We start from the raw sequence: 16,248 nt of genomic DNA, 5'->3' as shown, positions 1-16,248 counted from the left end.
TGTTGACTTTGTCGAGCGCGGTAGCCGGACATTGCAGGATGAATCTTTTTGGGGACTTGTCGAGATGGCAGTCTGACATAGCGTAGGGTCAACACGTGCATAGGCAGTCGTTCGTGGTGGTTGACTGCATTAAAGAACATCCCATCTCGCCATTGTTGCATACAATGTCCCCGGCAACATGCATCATTCGTAAGCCGTTCCACCATCTGTGCACTGAAATTGCCACCAAGGCTTGGCAAAGTACATAGACCCTTCACAGTGTTGGATATTGTGTTCATCATCGACAATGACAGCCTGATGTTGAGCAACAAAGGACAATATCGCTACAGTATGATTGAGCAGAGCACATTGGGTTTGATGAGGTGGCGGTGTCATTGAAACAAGCCCCTGGATCGCCGTCACCTCGTCTCGATCCATGGCCACTGTCAACGGTGCGGGGCCCCAGAGCCCGACCGTGGATCAACCGGTACAATCGGGTATTGCGGATTTGGACGCGTAACCTAGTCTTCCAAATTTGCGAAATACGTCAGTATAATGGGCCGGAGGTACCCTGGAGATTCAAGCCTGGTATCAGGTCTTGGTGGGCGACGAGAACGTAAAACCTTTGCAGCAATAGTTCCACTGCGCGAACAGCTGTCGCTAGCAGAATTGGAATCTTTACGTTCCGGCCGACGTCGAGCAACCGTCGCACATGGCTGGGAACTAGACCAGAGGCCGGCTAACAAACCATGAAACTGTATCTTAGTCAACGTTTTGCCGTTCTATTCACAGGTGAAACGCGTGTTGGGAGAACGTCGGCATAAATCAGAGGTTTCGGGTCTAGTACTTTGTGGAGGGACAGTGCTTCCATGAAAGCTTCTACGAAGGCGTACCTTGCATATCGGAGGTGCAGAAGCGGCTAATACGTCACCGAGGTTGTATTGAGCGGAGCCCCGGCTCCAGCACAAAAACGTTCCGAGAATCTCCGAGGCCACGTTTATCGCAGAGAGAGTCGTGCTGGCGCGAGAAATTTCTGTCGGCTCGGCATAGGCGTATGCTCGGAGGAAGCGTCGCCAAAGCGGGGCGAGCTATCGAGAGACTAGCAGTACTCAAAAATTTGTCGAACAATAGATAAGAATAGCGGATCCGAAATGAGATTGCAGCGTAGCATTTGCAACAGTGCCCTGCGAAGTATCGGCGACTCCAAGGGATGTGGCTACAGCAGCTAAGCTGTTCTCACATAGGCAACAATACCAAGGAAGTGGGCGTCATAATGCTCGGGACAGCCGGTCCGTTGCAGAGTCCCCCACGATCTACTGAAAGGCCAAGCACAGGGGTAAGGAGAACATGGCTCGCGTTGGAGACAATTAGCAGCGGAGATGGGCTGCGGGACCGAGGCGGAGACCAACACGAGTCACCGAGGGGCAGCGATAAAGTTGGAAAAATTGGTCGCGCAGTATGAGCTGATGGTGAAGCCATGTTTTTCCTTTTGCCGATGCATCGTCAGTGTTGGGCACTTCTCGGCAGAGATCGCCCTCGCCCTGCGTTGGTTCACCGACTCGAGCTTCATCTGAATCTTGTCTGGGTGTGTGTGTGTGCACAGGCCGGGACGACGCATTGAAGGCGGCCCGTAGTATAAGGCAAAGTGGCCGGCTCGGTAGCACGGAGCTCAACGGACCCCTCCTGGCATGTGCTGGTAGATGATGCGAGAGATATTGCGATGCTGTGTGAGTGCACTGGAGCGAGGGGTGTTCTTGGGTGGGAGACGGTGGCTCAACACTGCGTGCTGTGCCTGCCGTACCCCAGGAATTCATTCCCCCACAGCCATGAAAGCGTCCTTGATCAGCGCCCCGGCTGCGGTGCAACGCGAACAAAGCCAGGGGGTAAATCGGGGAGTGTGTTGGAGAGTGTTATTGGTCAAGTGACCAGGCCAATGGGTGGAGGAGAAGGTGCGGAAGCGCTCAGCACAAGTCGACAAGAGCTGGGATGATGTGAGTGCAGACATGTGAGTGCAGACCTGTCTCAGTGCATCGTCAGGCTTTGGGGGGCTTGCATGCGTGGACCCCTGAGGGTGGGTGAATGGGCAGCAGTCGTGGTCCCGCAGCTTGTACGTAGTGTTGTGGTGTAGGCATCTATCTTGTCTGGCTCGCCTCACGCCGTGTACGCCGAGGGGGCAGGAACGGAGGAGTCGTAACCACGAGGGGAAGGAGCGGCTATGGCATGGCATGGCAGCTGAGGGAGGCACATCGAGGACATGTGGGAGCACAAACAAACCCCAGATGTGTGACGTCTCCAGCACCCCATACAAAGCCCGCCGCCGTCTCCTTATCAGTCTCCCCCAGCTTCGCGGCGTCGGTCGCTCGCACGGTATAGCATAGCATAGCATAGCATAGCCCACCCACACTCTCCGCAGCAACGTAGCAACGTAGCACCATCTGACGTGCCGCCCGGCTGCCTCACTCTGCTCACTTACGCCCACTTGAATTGTTGCTGCCCCCCAGGCGTGTTTGGGGGCCCCCGGTCTGCTGCTCATACACGCTGTACCCTCAGTCCACACAGCCTCACGTAGCCACCTGCAACCTCTCGCCGACACTCACCGCTGCAAAATTTCAGCTGCAGAATTCTCGCAATTGCAAATTGCATCGTGCGCTCAACCAAGTATTGCCGCCGCTCCACCACCGGGGACTGAGCCATCAAAAGCAGCATCGGCCCAAGGCAGGTTCCGCTAGCCACTGCGCCGTCACCTCCCATCCCCCATCTCACCCGCTCTCGCCCAAAAAGGCGTCGGACGCGCTCGAGTCTCGCTCCAGCAGCTCCCTGCACCCGCCGCACGCTCCTCTCCGCAAGTCATCACGCAAGCGTTCAAGGACCCGCATTTCTTGATACGTCTCCACGACTCGAGCGCCCCCCGAAGGAAGCCAAGCCGCACTGGCGCACCGCGTTTCTTTCTGCGCTTGCTCCGGCATATCCTCGCCCGCGTCAGCACAGACAGCCCTGACGGCCATCAGTCGACCCCCACACGCCCGCCTAGTTGATCCAAACATATATCCGAGCCCCCCATCATCCGCTTCCCCCAACTTTCACCCTCGGTCACATGCAATCCAACTCTGCCTCGACAGGTTTCGCCAACCTGCTGAACCCGGACACTTCCTCCCAGTCTCAACACCACCAGCCAACTCCGACTTCCCAACCATCCTCCATGGCTACTGCCACCGTGAGCCTCATGGCTCCTCTGCTGCAAAACGCCCCGCAACAGTCGGACGAGCCCCGACAGGATCTCCCCAGGCCCTACAAGTGCCCCCTCTGCGATAAGGCTTTCCACCGTCTGGAGCACCAGACCCGCCATATCCGCACCCACACTGGAGAGAAGCCCCATGCCTGCACATTCCCGGGCTGCACAAAACGTTTCTCTCGCTCCGATGAACTCACTCGGTATGTCGTCGCACCCACAAAGTATCAACGAATTTCAGCTAACTTGCCGCAGACACTCGAGGATACACAACAACCCCAACTCTCGTCGGGGCAAAGGCCAGCAGCACGCTGCCGCTCACCAGGCGGCTGTAGCTGCTGTCCAGGCTGGTCTGATGGAGCCCGGATCTGGCCTTGCGCACATGATGCCTCCTCCCTCAAAGCCCATCTCTCGCAGCGCCCCAGGCTCCCAGCTTGGCTCACCAAATGTGTCGCCCCCCCACTCGTTCTCTAACTACTCGCCGAGCATGGGCAATGATCTTGCAGCCTATCACCAGGGCGGCTTCAACAGCAGCAGTAGTAGCAACAGCCCCAGCGGACTGTCCCGCCCTATGGACTTGCTCGCAGACGCAGCATCGAGACTAGAGCAGCGTCCTGGTCATCACCCTCACTCAAGTCGACACCACATCACCAGCGGCTACCATCCATACGCGAGTCGACTGCCAGGTCTCTCTCAGTATGCCTACTCGTCGCAGCCAATGTCAAGATCTCATTCACACGAGGACGACGACCCGTACTCGCACAGGATGACAAAGAAGTCAAGACCAGGCTCGCCGACATCGACTGCCCCGCCATCACCAACGTTTTCCCACGATTCCTGCAGCCCAACTCCTGACCACACACCGCTTGCAACCCCTGCGCACTCACCAAGATTACGCCCACATGGATTCAACGATCTCCAACTTCCTCATTTACGTCATCTGAGTCTAAATCAGAATTTCGTGCCAGCTCTCGCGCCAATGGAGCCATCGACGGATCGGGAGCAGCCCTATGTACCCAGCCAATCCTCAGGATTGCGCATAGGGGACATCATTTCAAAATCTGAGGGCGCCCAGCGCAAACTGCCGGTTCCGCAAGTTCCCAAGGTCGCCGTCCAGGATCTTCTCAATGGCCCGATCAATGGCGGGTTTTCCTCCGGCAACTCTTCGGCGACGGCTTCGTTGGCCGGCGAGGACCTGTTACATCGCAACTAAGACTTTCATCTCCACTCAACTAGCATGGCATCGGCGTTCTCTGTCAGCATTTTTGCATTCCGTCATTCACGTTAGCAAGCGATGAGATTAGATATGGACAAACTTTCATGAGGGGTAATGCTTGCTGCATATCACGATTCCCTGTTACATTGCGGGCCCCACCCCCCAGATAGACCTTTCTTACTGTTTTGTCGGATCCAATACCCCGCGAAGCCGCATCTGGCGGCTCGCAATCTTGTATAAGTTCCACTCAGCCATGTTTTGGCCAGGCTGTCGCGAGGGAAGCGCCTGCTTATTGGCAGTGCAGAGAAGATTAGACAGCATACACTCAGCTTAGCGCTTAATTGCAGACCCCAATCCACACTTCTTTTACTCCCACGTGTGTTCCAAGGTGCAATTACGAGATGGTTATGTGATGGCGAAGTATGTCGCTATGCGTGACGTGATTTAGCACCCTTGTGATGCAAGCAACGAGAATCATCCGCAGGGTATACTTGCATCAAACCGGAACGCTGGGATTCTGTAGCCTATCTACCTAATCGCTCTCCACATCACAACCAACCACCACGCTCAGTCTTCCCCACAGATAAGTTCCGTCGATCCCTTGGTCGACCAACAGACAAATCTTACGACACGGATCAGACGAGCATCACGCAACCAGAAATCATGCTTCCCCACATTCCGGTGTCTGGCACCACCACACAGTGTTCCGAACGCGATTTTCCTTCACGCGGGGTGGCTTGCTTACCCCGGAGGAGGAAGAGCAAAGATGCGGTGAGGGGACAGAGAGAGGAAACCCACCCCACACCCACGGCTTTCAGACATGTTTCATTTGATCACCCATCTCATGTGAGCAACTAGCAGCTATTATTGTCCTTTTCCGCATTGCGTGTGATAAGCTCCAGCGCATGACAATTGTGGCACACCCTGCGGCACTGGCGCTAGCAGAGCGATGACACAAGAGCCCTGAAAGTTTTTTTTTTGTGGAGAGGCCGGAACAGGGCAGCAGGGAAGGAGTCAGACTGTGGAGTGCGTGGCATACGCAATGAAAAGTGGCGCTTCCAATGCTTCATGGTAACAGTCCGAAACCGGAAGGCGCCTTGGTTCTAAAAGGACAGAACCGACGACGTTGCCAATTTCCGAGATCCTTTGGCTGTCTGGCATCCTTGCGAGGATCTATCGAATCGTGCTGGCTTATCTCCTGTCCTCACCAGAGCGCGAGTCGCATTCGTCCATCGGCAGACGCCGGGCTTGCTTGTGAAACTATGCGATTCGACCGACTTCCAGGCGACTCGTCAGACTACTTGTCTCGCATTTGCAAGCGCGAAACCCTTACAGCCTATCTTCACTCGCTGCAACTATTTCCCACCGGTCGACTGAGGCGATCGCCTCTGGTACACCTGGGCATGTACCCCGGACTGGAGCGCAGCAGCGCCGTCATTACTCCACAGCGATGACGATCTAAAAATCTTGAATGTGCGAATCGGCAGGTCTGGCGGGATCTTCTCCACTGGTTGGGCGCTAGAAATTGCGGCGTTTGGTCAATGTCGGACCGGCGGATGCGCAGAGGAGATACATACGTATGTGTATACTGTGACTGTTGCCAGGGACCCTCTGCAAAGACCTTGCGACCAGACTGACAAGACGCAAAAGGCTACCGTGTTACAACCAACGAGCGACGCGACACTCGGACGCAGAATGAGGTTGACGAGCAGCTCCAGCATCATTATGCCACTGCGGCACATGCCACGACTTATCAAAGTAGTTCCGCCGTGGGTTACCCAGAACGGATGTAACGCCAATCTGCTCACGTACCTGAGCATCGTGGCCTCTTAGCTCGCGCACCTTTCCCCCAATATCCACTTGGCAGATAGATCCGCCCCTCTTCTTGTCAGCCCCAAAAAGCAAAGATAACGCAGGACAAAGGGGGAGGGTAAACTTCCGTCCCACAGCTGCGTCTCAGCTGACGGGGTACATTTCCATGTCAGCCGCCGAGATTAGCAGCAACTGGTTCCGAGCGTCTTCGTCTGTTCACCCCAGATAACAATGCCGGCGGGACAAGTTCCAGATTCTACCAAGCCCTCCCGCCCCTTGCTTGCTGACTCGGGATTACACAGCAAAGAGCGTCTAGCGAGCTTCTAGAGCCGCCCATCCAGGCCGTGAATCCATACTCCATACTAGAATCGCTTACTTGTGGGGTCTCCACACTGGCGACTGCGGACCTGCCTGAGCAGGCAATCGCGGCGGATAAGGCTGGCGAAATGCGAGTCACGTACATGGTCCCTTTAGAGGCGCGGATCACTGAAATGGTATTTGCGGCGAGGGACGAAGTTTCGCCGGCAGAAATTGCACCAGTCACAACAAAGGATACATTGTCGTGGACTGTGGGGGGACCCTTTTCTCCTCATCTCGATCACCGCATACGCTTCCCGAAACGGCTGTGTTTCCGCCCATCGTGGGTACCGTCTCATGCTGTCGGAGGCTTACTACGACTAGCACAATCGCAGTCGGCATTCTCTCCGCTCCGATGCGGCTCAAAGGAAAGACTGAAATGACTGAATCTGGAACCATTCTTCCAAATGACTCTCTCGTTATCAAATTCACACAGGGGGGAAGTCTCGGTCTCGGTCGGGCGCGCCGCTTGTCATCTGTCCTTGCGTTGTGCGAACCGCCGGCATCGAATGTTCGTCGCACGTTCACTGCATCACATTGCCTCTTCCGACTCCACTTCCGCCTATGCAGGGGCACAATCACTGCAATCACTGTCAATTGTCTAAAATATGGTTTCCAAAGTGCCTGTTGAGGGCACCCGCACTTGCACAGCATATGAGATGCAGAATCTAGCACAATGCTCTCTCATTTATATCCAACACTCCGCCGTACCGGGCTGCTGGTAATGTGCATAAGCGACCGCAACCAGGTCTGCGCAAACGCTTTATTCCGCAGATCAGTTCTGTTCAGACGGCAATATAGATTGCTCCCGAGGCCCTGCGCAAGGGCGATGCACAGATGCCTTGCAGCTTTGACCGCTGGTTCGTGGACTATCCAATGGTGTCACATACAGGTTGGGGATGCGTCTCCAACACGGCGATAGACGGCTCTTGCATGCTATGTCGCTACGGAACGCTCTTGACACCTGGATATCACGGTCTTGTAAACCTGAATCCATAGGCCCGTAACAGCCGTGTCTACTGACACCAACTTGCACACAGGGACACTACATCGCCATCCCGACCAGCGCTAGATGTCACGATCGCGAGTCTGTGTCTGATTTCATGATGACGCAACACATCCTTCACATGCTGTGGACAATAAACAAGGCAACAGCTTGACACCTGTCCCCAAAGTCCACCTCGTGTGCGTCACCGTAGTGCAGCACTTCTCTAAGCGACCGCACATCGCATGTGCATCCTCCAGTACAGCATACACTCGGTTAGCTCCCACCACTATGCTTTCCCTTATCTCAACAGCGGATTTTTCTGGCGCATTAACGCACAGCGCTGCATATACTGGTTTAATCTAGGTCTGTATTTATCCGACCAATATCGCAAATGCCCGAGGAGACGGCAGCAAGTCAGGTAGCTTGCACGTATGTGCTTGCATACATGTGGACAGGCCGCTATTCCTTCGACTTGATTGAGGCGGGGCAAGGTACCAAAGTATTCCTGAACGACACGTCGGTGGTCAGACTGCGACATGACATCGGCGTTCGTCGCTACCCAAGCAATCTAATGCTAGGACTCTGTAAAGTGCAGAGATTAAGACACTGCCCATTGTCATGGTACCTGCATGTTGTCAGATCCTCATCACTCGCATGTTTCTCACCAGCTCGGTGCTCAACGCGATCTCCAACAAATTACCGTCCTCCGACATGTGAAACTGACCCCCACGCCGCATATGGCTGGTCTCGGGCCTCTCCAGCTTTCCAGCCATGCAAGCGAGTATCTTCCCCGGACAAGTGAAGACGCGTAATTATGCCGGTCCGACATACCGCAGGTCCTAACGCGGAAGAATTCTGGTCCCCTTTTCTTTCTTGTTGAGAGAATTCGGAAAAAATAGGAATCTGCCCGATACCTCGGGTGAAGTACCACGCCACCAACAATCGTGCGGGTCAATACTACGCGACATGTACCACGTTTGAATTCAACCCCTTGGACACAGCCTTACCCCGGCATGGTAGCGCGGAGAAACTGCTACATGGGTCCCGTATTGATTTTGCGGCTCAACTGTACCCACGTGCATGACCGTCAGGGTCTGTGGGGTCAATAACGGCGTTGCATCTGGCTCGGCGATCTCGCCTCCGAGCAGTTCGAGCCGCAATGTGTGTTGCGCGAAAATGAAGTTCCGGTGGCTGAAAGCAAGGTTGATAGAGGAACAGTGGGGTTGAAGATTGCGACGCCGGCTAGGACTTGATTGGAAAAGGTGGGAGGAAGGCTTTCCCTTTGTGGAAGTTTAAGGAAGAAACATGAAGTTCTTCCGAAACCTACGATACAACGCAACAACGCTGTGCTGCGTAACCTTGAGGAACACCTCGAATCGTTATCTGGGTAAGGCTCGACAACGCTTACGCACGAGTGTATGCCACCTGCAATCCTGCGCACTTCCGATGCAGGTCTTCCAAAGTACTTACTGTATGGGCGCTTGGACGGACACCACGTCGGCATGGTCATGATCATCGTCTTCGACGGCACAAGAAGATCAGCAATAGCAGGGCTAAGTGGTGTACAACACGCTGAAAAGCCACGTCTCTTCCGCATGATTCGAAAGTCAACGTGCGAGGATCACAATGGTAAGGCGCACGCTTCGGAGACGCCGTTTTGCCTTGTAGGTGTCACCGCACATCAAAGACAGAACTTTCCAGCATTCATCAAACGCACCCTCTTCGGCCAACTCAATCTCATGCATACTCGGATATCATGAGAGGGTTTGCGATTGATGCTCAGTACGCTCGCGTGACGATAGCATTTAGGTTCCCTCCAACTCATGACCGATTGTCTGCTTGTTTACACAGAACATTCTTGAGTTTGTATTACGTTCGTATTCATACACATTATCTTCGATGGCGACGCTGCCTCTCTTCATTATTCGCAGGCAGGGTTCAAGAAATCCAATGCAGCTGTTGGTAGTATTAGCGCTTTGCTCTTATGCTTGCAGGATTCAACACAGCATACCCAGGTTCTCTCCCATACTACACGTGGCCGCTGAGCACGATGTTACAGCATCAAAAAATGGTCCACATAAGCAGTCGTCGTCGGCGTTGGGATCGCAGCCTGCTACTACCGCGGCTTCGTTCCAGCAGTTCATCTGTACCAGTATCATCAGCGCATATTCTTTTGTATGTTGATCAAGTTTGATTAGGCGACTTACCGGACAGTCTCCAACCCCAGCGACTCCAGCGCCGACTCCCATAGGTCCTGGAGGTCCTGGAGGGCCCTTTCTCCGTGACAAAGGCGTGGACGGCGATGTGATGGGTGACGCAACAGCAACAGTCGCTACAACAGCACCAACAACAGCAATAGTGAAGCGCATATTTACGAGCAGGGATTTCGGTAGTAACGATCGTGGGGCCTTTTCCAAGTGAAAAAGAGCGTCAATGTTTAGTGGTTTTCTTGGGTTTCGATTCGTATTGATTGAGCAATGCAATGGTCATACGACTTGAATCAACTCAACCATGCGCGTCCCTTATATGAAATCGGCAGCGTGGGCTGTGTATTAATTAGGTGGGTGCACCAAGGTGGTGGTGTTAATGCGGACTTGTTTCGCATTTCTGCCGCACCATCGGTTACAAGATGGTGTTGAAACGGCACCCACGTACTGGACTCTTGCTTGCCATGGTTAACGATGATTGGAGAGATACGGAACTCGGTTGCATTCGCTCAGTATGGTACGGGTGTCGAAGCGCGCGGTTTTGTCGTTCGTCTCGAACGGACTTGCTGCGATAGCTATACGTTGGACTCGTAAATGGCAACTTGTATCGTCGCGCCAATCATCGTTACGTTACAACATCGCTTTGTACGCCGGCAGACGTTGCCAGGATGAGATCGGCTATATTCAAAGCAGAGAAAACGCATGTAGACCTACGCATCTTCGAAGATACGCCGCAGAGTTCCAGATCTTGTTTCTACACCCTCGATCCGCTCAGCCACACACCGATAATGCAGCCTGCCTACCGTGAGGCATCCAAATCCAGTTTCAAGTATATACATTCATGCCTCTTTGGCTCTTATCCCAAACATGAGGCTCCGCCTTGCTGCCTCAGAACAACGCATACTCCAAACATGTGTTCATTTAGCAGGTGGCTTTGTGTCACCTATCCGTAGATGCAGGTCTACCACGCAGCGTTCTAGGAGGAAGTCCTAGATTTGGTAATCAATCTTCGAAGAAATGCGACTACTGATCTGTGCCTCATGATCTTACGACACGGATCATAGTTTATAATCATCTGCGTAACACTTGGAATCTCGGCATGATAATTTTGAATGCACCAAGATAACCTGCTTGCTATGTGTATGCAACACCATACCAATGCTACGTTGGCCCCATACCCCATCGAGGCAGGAATCCGTGAGGCAGTTTCAGTTTTTCACGACTTCGCCGCATGGCGTCTTGGTCTAACTGTCTTGTCGCTCGAAACATTTGCATATCCATTGTGGAAGGAAGGGCTCACCAGACGTTACACGGGGTTTGCGGTGCATTGAGTACTGTCATAGTCCAAGGACCGATGATATCACAAAATAGGTTTGATGCATCACCCAAGGACACAGTTGCACCAACTCGCAGCATTCGGTAGAAGAAACGAAGGGAGATACAAGGCTCGCCCTGAGATATGCCGACATCTCATCATTCTACCCTGTAGCAAAGGCTTACCATCTCCCCCTATTCACGGCCACCTTTCGCCACAGCGCCTTCAATCCATTTACTCACTTGTTCCCTCTTGTCATCAAGAACAAGCGGGAAGTGGTCGCAAGAAACCCTGGTGACATCTACCTTCTTCCCCTCCCGCTCTGTACCAACCCAGCTTCCTTCTATAACGTCGATGGCAGTCTGCTGTACCTCCGGCAGGATAATAAGATCCTCCGCAGTGAAGAACCAAGACACCGGGAGGTCTTTGTAGCCAGGGTGGGTTAATGTATCGCCGAAACAAGCACTGTAATGCTTTCCGAATTTGGTAGCGTATGAGATGCCTTCTTCTGGTGTAAGATTGTTGAAGCATATGGCTGCTACAGCCTCAGGATCTGGCTGCGACATCCACCCATTCTACAGAAAGCAGGTCAGTCTCGCTGTAACACTCACAGCGGTGGAACACCCATGTTGACTCACCTCATCTACATCAATAGGAGCCCCCTTGCCGCCCACAAGAGTCTGGCCAACGCTTTCACCGAGACGTGGTACTGCGGCTGTAAGGTACGCGATGCGCACTACCCCCCCAGTCTTTCCTTGCTGCTCTCGCTCTTTCTTTATAATATTTTTTAGGCCCTCGGTGGCTGCGCAGCCTAGATGGGTAAACTGTCAGCAAGGTCCCCGTCCACAGACAAGGATATGGAAGGACTTGAACTAACCACCGTAGCTATGAGCGATTATGACGACTTCCTTTCCGTCGTTGGCCAGCTTCGTCACAAAATCATTGATGTATTTTGCGTCGTCGTACAGACTTGGATGGGCGGTTCCAGAGCTGGCATTGTAGCCGGCAGGGTAGCATGGCGGCTCAAGGACATGGATATCATATCCTTTCGCACGGAGTGGTGTTACGAGAGGATCGTAAATGCTAGCCGGGCAGAAAGAGCCCGGGATGAGGACGACACTGGGATGGGAGGACATGTTTTCGAGCTCTAAAAACGTGGAGATTGAACACCAAAAATTGATACAATGTTCGGAGACCGGTGTGTGGTGGGTACAATAGTGTGTACTGTTGAAAGGCGATGTTAGTTGACTGATTGATCGATTGATTGTGGTTTTACGCCCGAGTTAAAACCTCCCGGGGGTATTCGGGCTGGGCACGCCAGGGTAAAGGCGATGTTGGTCCAGCGCTGATTGACACATTTCGACATCGTCCGGTGGGCCTTTATATACGCCCACTATATGGGGCGTGATTCAGCTTATTCAGGGTCCCGATTATAGTCTAGCTTAAAATGCATCGACTGCAAGGTGGAAAGGCGAATACCGGAAGTTGCGCGCTGGCTAGGACTCAATCCTTTTGCAACCAGTTTTCAGGCCTAACGAAGGCCCACACTCACATTTGCGGAGATGATTGTGGATGTAAGCTTAACAGGAATACAACAGAATGACGAGGCGACTGTGCATTCTGACATTCTGACATGTTGGATGTCAGAAACTAGTCCTAAATAGGAAGCGCTTGAACAAATACCGTTAGCCATCCTCCACAGCGACGATTGGAACTGTTTAGTAATGAACACCAGACGCCCATGCAAGTACACGCAGTTGATGAGGTGAGGCTATAGGGAGATTTAGAGTAGACGACATGAACATCAACTGGTGACTGTATGATAAACCAAATAAAGCTCTTGGCCACAAAGAGGACACCGAAAAAGGATCAAGCTCCTTCACTACAGTGCGTTCCAGCTAGAACTTCGTACAGGAAAGCGAATTGGTAGGCAAGATCAATTAGATTAATATATTAGACTAACAGGAAAACAAGCCCAGGACATACACGTTGCTAAAGCTACTATCTGCAGTTCCTCTCCATATCATCGTCACCATCGTTGAAGGTAGACTATATACATATATATGTGTCTACAACATCCATAACAAGTCATTTCTTTCCAAAATACCAGAGACACTTAGGCCACCGCTCTCGGCCGCAGCAGTCTAAACGCTGTTCTTTCCAGAGTCTTGGATCGTAAGGTCGTAAGAAGCAGCGCAGATGACCGAGTACTCATCTTCGCCGTAGTAGTAGCCAGTGTTGACAGCATAGCTCGCAGGCCAGGTCTGGGTGTAGAGTGCGCAGTACGTACCAAGAGGAACGCCGTTCTTGGTCAAGATGTAGGAGGTAAAGAAGTTGCAAGGCTTGTACTCGCCGTTGGCGTCAGCGAGATGCTCCTTGTCGAACTTGGTCTGCGACTCGCAAGCGGCAGCGCAGAGGCTGGGGTCGTAGGGGTTGGTGTTGAAGAGACGCATGCCGTTGTAGGTGTCGTAGTCTTGGCCGTTCTTCTTGATCAACGGAGCGTTGATGGCAGCGGGAAGATTGGCGGGAGCATTGAAGTCCTCGACAGTAGGGGCGGACTTGCATTCGCCCTTGCCGGCCTTGGAGTAGCCTTGGCTGACGTTAGCACAAAAGCATGTGAACAGGAGGAAGAAAGCTTACCGTTGCTACCAGTGATGACGACTTGGAATTGTCCACGCCACTGGCCCTGGTTGGTGGCCGAAGCCTTAGCGACGGGGTATCCGTAGATGGAGCACTTGATGTTGGTCACTGGCGCGGGGTTTTGGTCGCATCCGACACCAGGGTCGGTGCTAGGGTCGCGCTCGTAGAAGATATTGAAACCAAGGCAGAACTTCTCGCTGTCGCAGAATTTGGCACATTCGGCAGGTTCGTACTTGTCCAGAGTCTTGTAGGTCAAGTAACCAATCTGTTCGGTGGAACCGGTTTCGTCTTTGAAGGACTCCGTGTATCCTTCTGGGGCGGATACACTCTTGGCTTTCGTCCTGAACTCGCCGTTCGGGTCACGGTAAGCATCCACGGAGCCATCACCAGGCACAACACCCGTACTAGATTGATTGTTAGCTACTCGGTTGAAGTGAAGATATTCTGGATATGAGCTTACCCTGCAGGCTGGACTTGGCAAGAGTCACGCTTCTTTAGCTCAACACCTCCGGTCGCAACTGCTGCTGCAGCGGACTTGGTCGCAGCATCCTGATTGTAGGATACGGGGAGCTCAGCCGTCTCTGTGGCCTGGGGCCCGAGAATAGTGGGAGTGGGGACGGCCAAAGCAGCCTCGATGTTGATCATCTGGGGAAGGGCAGCGGCCATGCCGCTAAGAGCGGAAGCAGCGAGGAAAACGTTACGCATGTTGACGGTTGCTTGGTGGAGATGGTGGCTGGTGGGAGAAGTGTTGTTGAGATGCCAGTGAAGCTTGCTGAGTGCTGCTGTGGATGAAGATCATTAACCGACGAGAACAGACGTCTTACTTATACATCGTCAGAACATCATCATGGGATGCATGGGGGCATGATCTAGCCGAGTCCTGTATTGTTAGCTGAAAGCCCCAGTTGTTGCTAAAGCCACTCGATAGCGTTTGGCGGCACATATCCAGCTGGCCATGTTCCAAGGTTGGCTGCGAAGTCAGATAACTTGACCAAATTGGGCCCAAAAGTCGCGAGCGTGTCGAGCTTGATGGAGCAGAATGGAGCCTTGGAACAACGATGCAAGTTCCAGCTGTACTCCGCTGGCTTGTGGCTTGCAGACTCGTTGTGCCCGAAAGGTACCGTATCGCCATGGGCATGGGTTGGAGCAAGGGATGGCATTGAGGAATGATACGATCGCAAGCCACAAGTGGGGTGAAGTGCTACACAGATCGCGTCCACCGAAAGGTCCAGGAGGATTGCCGGGGACATGAGCAGCCCAGAATAGTGACGGGAGAGCGACTGAGGCCAAAGCTTAACGCACGAACGGGCCCCTTTGTCAGTTGCCATGCCGATCTGCTTTAGCCAAGTCAGGATAAAACGGGAGATAGACCAAGCCAATTTCCACAAACGTGTTGGTAGCCAGGCACCGTTCCCGCACCACCAGCATCAGAGTGACTAAAGAGGTTAAGCGCGCCCCACTACTGATAGCACTAGCACGCTGGCTCCTGCGACTTTGAGAAATTCTTAACAACACCATAACATGACGACAGCCCTATCTTGCCAATGAATCGTAACTCATCATTGTTTCATTGAATCGTGTTTGAACGTTGACGACTGCTAACGTGTCGTAGAGTGAGATGTCTGCCAGGCTTACTGTAACCACGCTATGGTGCAGCTATATTCAGCACTGTGACATTGCTCCGGTAGGCGGTCGACACCGGCTGCCTTTCCGGTAAAGCGTGGAACCCAAAAATGGCCGGTGAGCCCACGTCACGAGGCTGGCGTCGAGGTGTCAATATTGGTCTACGGTACTTATCCCAGTTAGCGCACAGAGACCGCTGCCTTTTGCAAGGCTAGACGCTTTCCTCCTCGTCATCCAACCTACCGGTTTGGGATCGTCAACAGGATCCGCTACCGGTACTGCGTTCTCGCATGGCTACCGGTTCTGCTCATACCAGCTGGCTGGCGTTTTCTGGGTACCATGGAAACACCAGAGCGTAGCTGCCGACCCTACAATCGGAAATTTCATGCACCCCACAGTGTTCCAAACAATGCCATTGCCCTAAGGATCACTCTTCGGTACCTTGATTTCTGTCCGACAAAATACTCGCCCAGCGGTCTGCTGGACAGCTCTTGGCGCACTTCAGTCCGCGGATCTAGATGCTGCGCCTACAAAGAAAAACGTCCGACCAGACTTGGAGTCTGCCACGACGGCTGTCTCTAGAGGCGGGCTGAGATGCGGGGCTACTCCACAACTGTACAACAAAGAAGACGAAGCCCACGGCGAAGCCGGTGCTCGTTGTCATGCATACACGACTAAACATGTCACTTGCCTAATGCTAGTCTTCGCGAAGGTTTAGAAGCGAGTCAATCTCCACTTGTAACTGCCGATTGCTGGAATGGACCACTCCCGCAAGTCTGGTCTCAAACAATAGACTCACAGTGACACAGGGCAATGAAGAAAGCGCACTGCTCATATTTGCCCAGAGAACGTTCAGCCGGAAGGTACGGCGCGTTGTACATT

The 16,248-nt window shown here is 53.2% G+C and overlaps 3 protein-coding genes across 3 annotated transcripts; 1 reads left to right on the top strand and 2 right to left on the bottom strand.

Moving 5' to 3' along the window:
* Nucleotides 1-3,073: 3,073 nt before the first annotated feature.
* Nucleotides 3,074-4,421, top strand: ACET3X_000899 (uncharacterized protein; the record flags this gene model as incomplete). The annotated part of the gene is made up of 2 exons (XM_069448246.1): nucleotides 3,074-3,411; nucleotides 3,464-4,421. 2 exons carry the CDS (start codon nucleotides 3,074-3,076, stop codon nucleotides 4,419-4,421), a joined length of 1,296 nt encoding a protein of 431 aa, XP_069311141.1.
* A 5,081-nt stretch (nucleotides 4,422-9,502) lies between these two features.
* On the bottom strand, nucleotides 9,503-9,950 carry ACET3X_000898 (uncharacterized protein; the record flags this gene model as incomplete). Its single annotated transcript, XM_069448245.1, has 3 exons — nucleotides 9,503-9,537; nucleotides 9,593-9,725; nucleotides 9,789-9,950. 3 exons carry the CDS (start codon nucleotides 9,948-9,950, stop codon nucleotides 9,503-9,505), a joined length of 330 nt encoding a protein of 109 aa, XP_069311140.1.
* A 3,297-nt stretch (nucleotides 9,951-13,247) lies between these two features.
* Nucleotides 13,248-14,448, bottom strand: ACET3X_000897 (uncharacterized protein; the record flags this gene model as incomplete). The annotated part of the gene is made up of 3 exons (XM_069448244.1): nucleotides 13,248-13,693; nucleotides 13,744-14,147; nucleotides 14,204-14,448. 3 exons carry the CDS (start codon nucleotides 14,446-14,448, stop codon nucleotides 13,248-13,250), a joined length of 1,095 nt encoding a protein of 364 aa, XP_069311139.1.
* Nucleotides 14,449-16,248: the final 1,800 nt, after the last annotated feature.

Source organism: Alternaria dauci, chromosome 1 (genome assembly GCF_042100115.1).
Source record: "Alternaria dauci strain A2016 chromosome 1, whole genome shotgun sequence".
Classification (NCBI taxonomy): domain Eukaryota; kingdom Fungi; phylum Ascomycota; class Dothideomycetes; order Pleosporales; family Pleosporaceae; genus Alternaria; species Alternaria dauci.
Note: the sequence above shows the minus strand (reverse complement) of the source record. Positions and strands in the feature narration are given on the sequence as shown.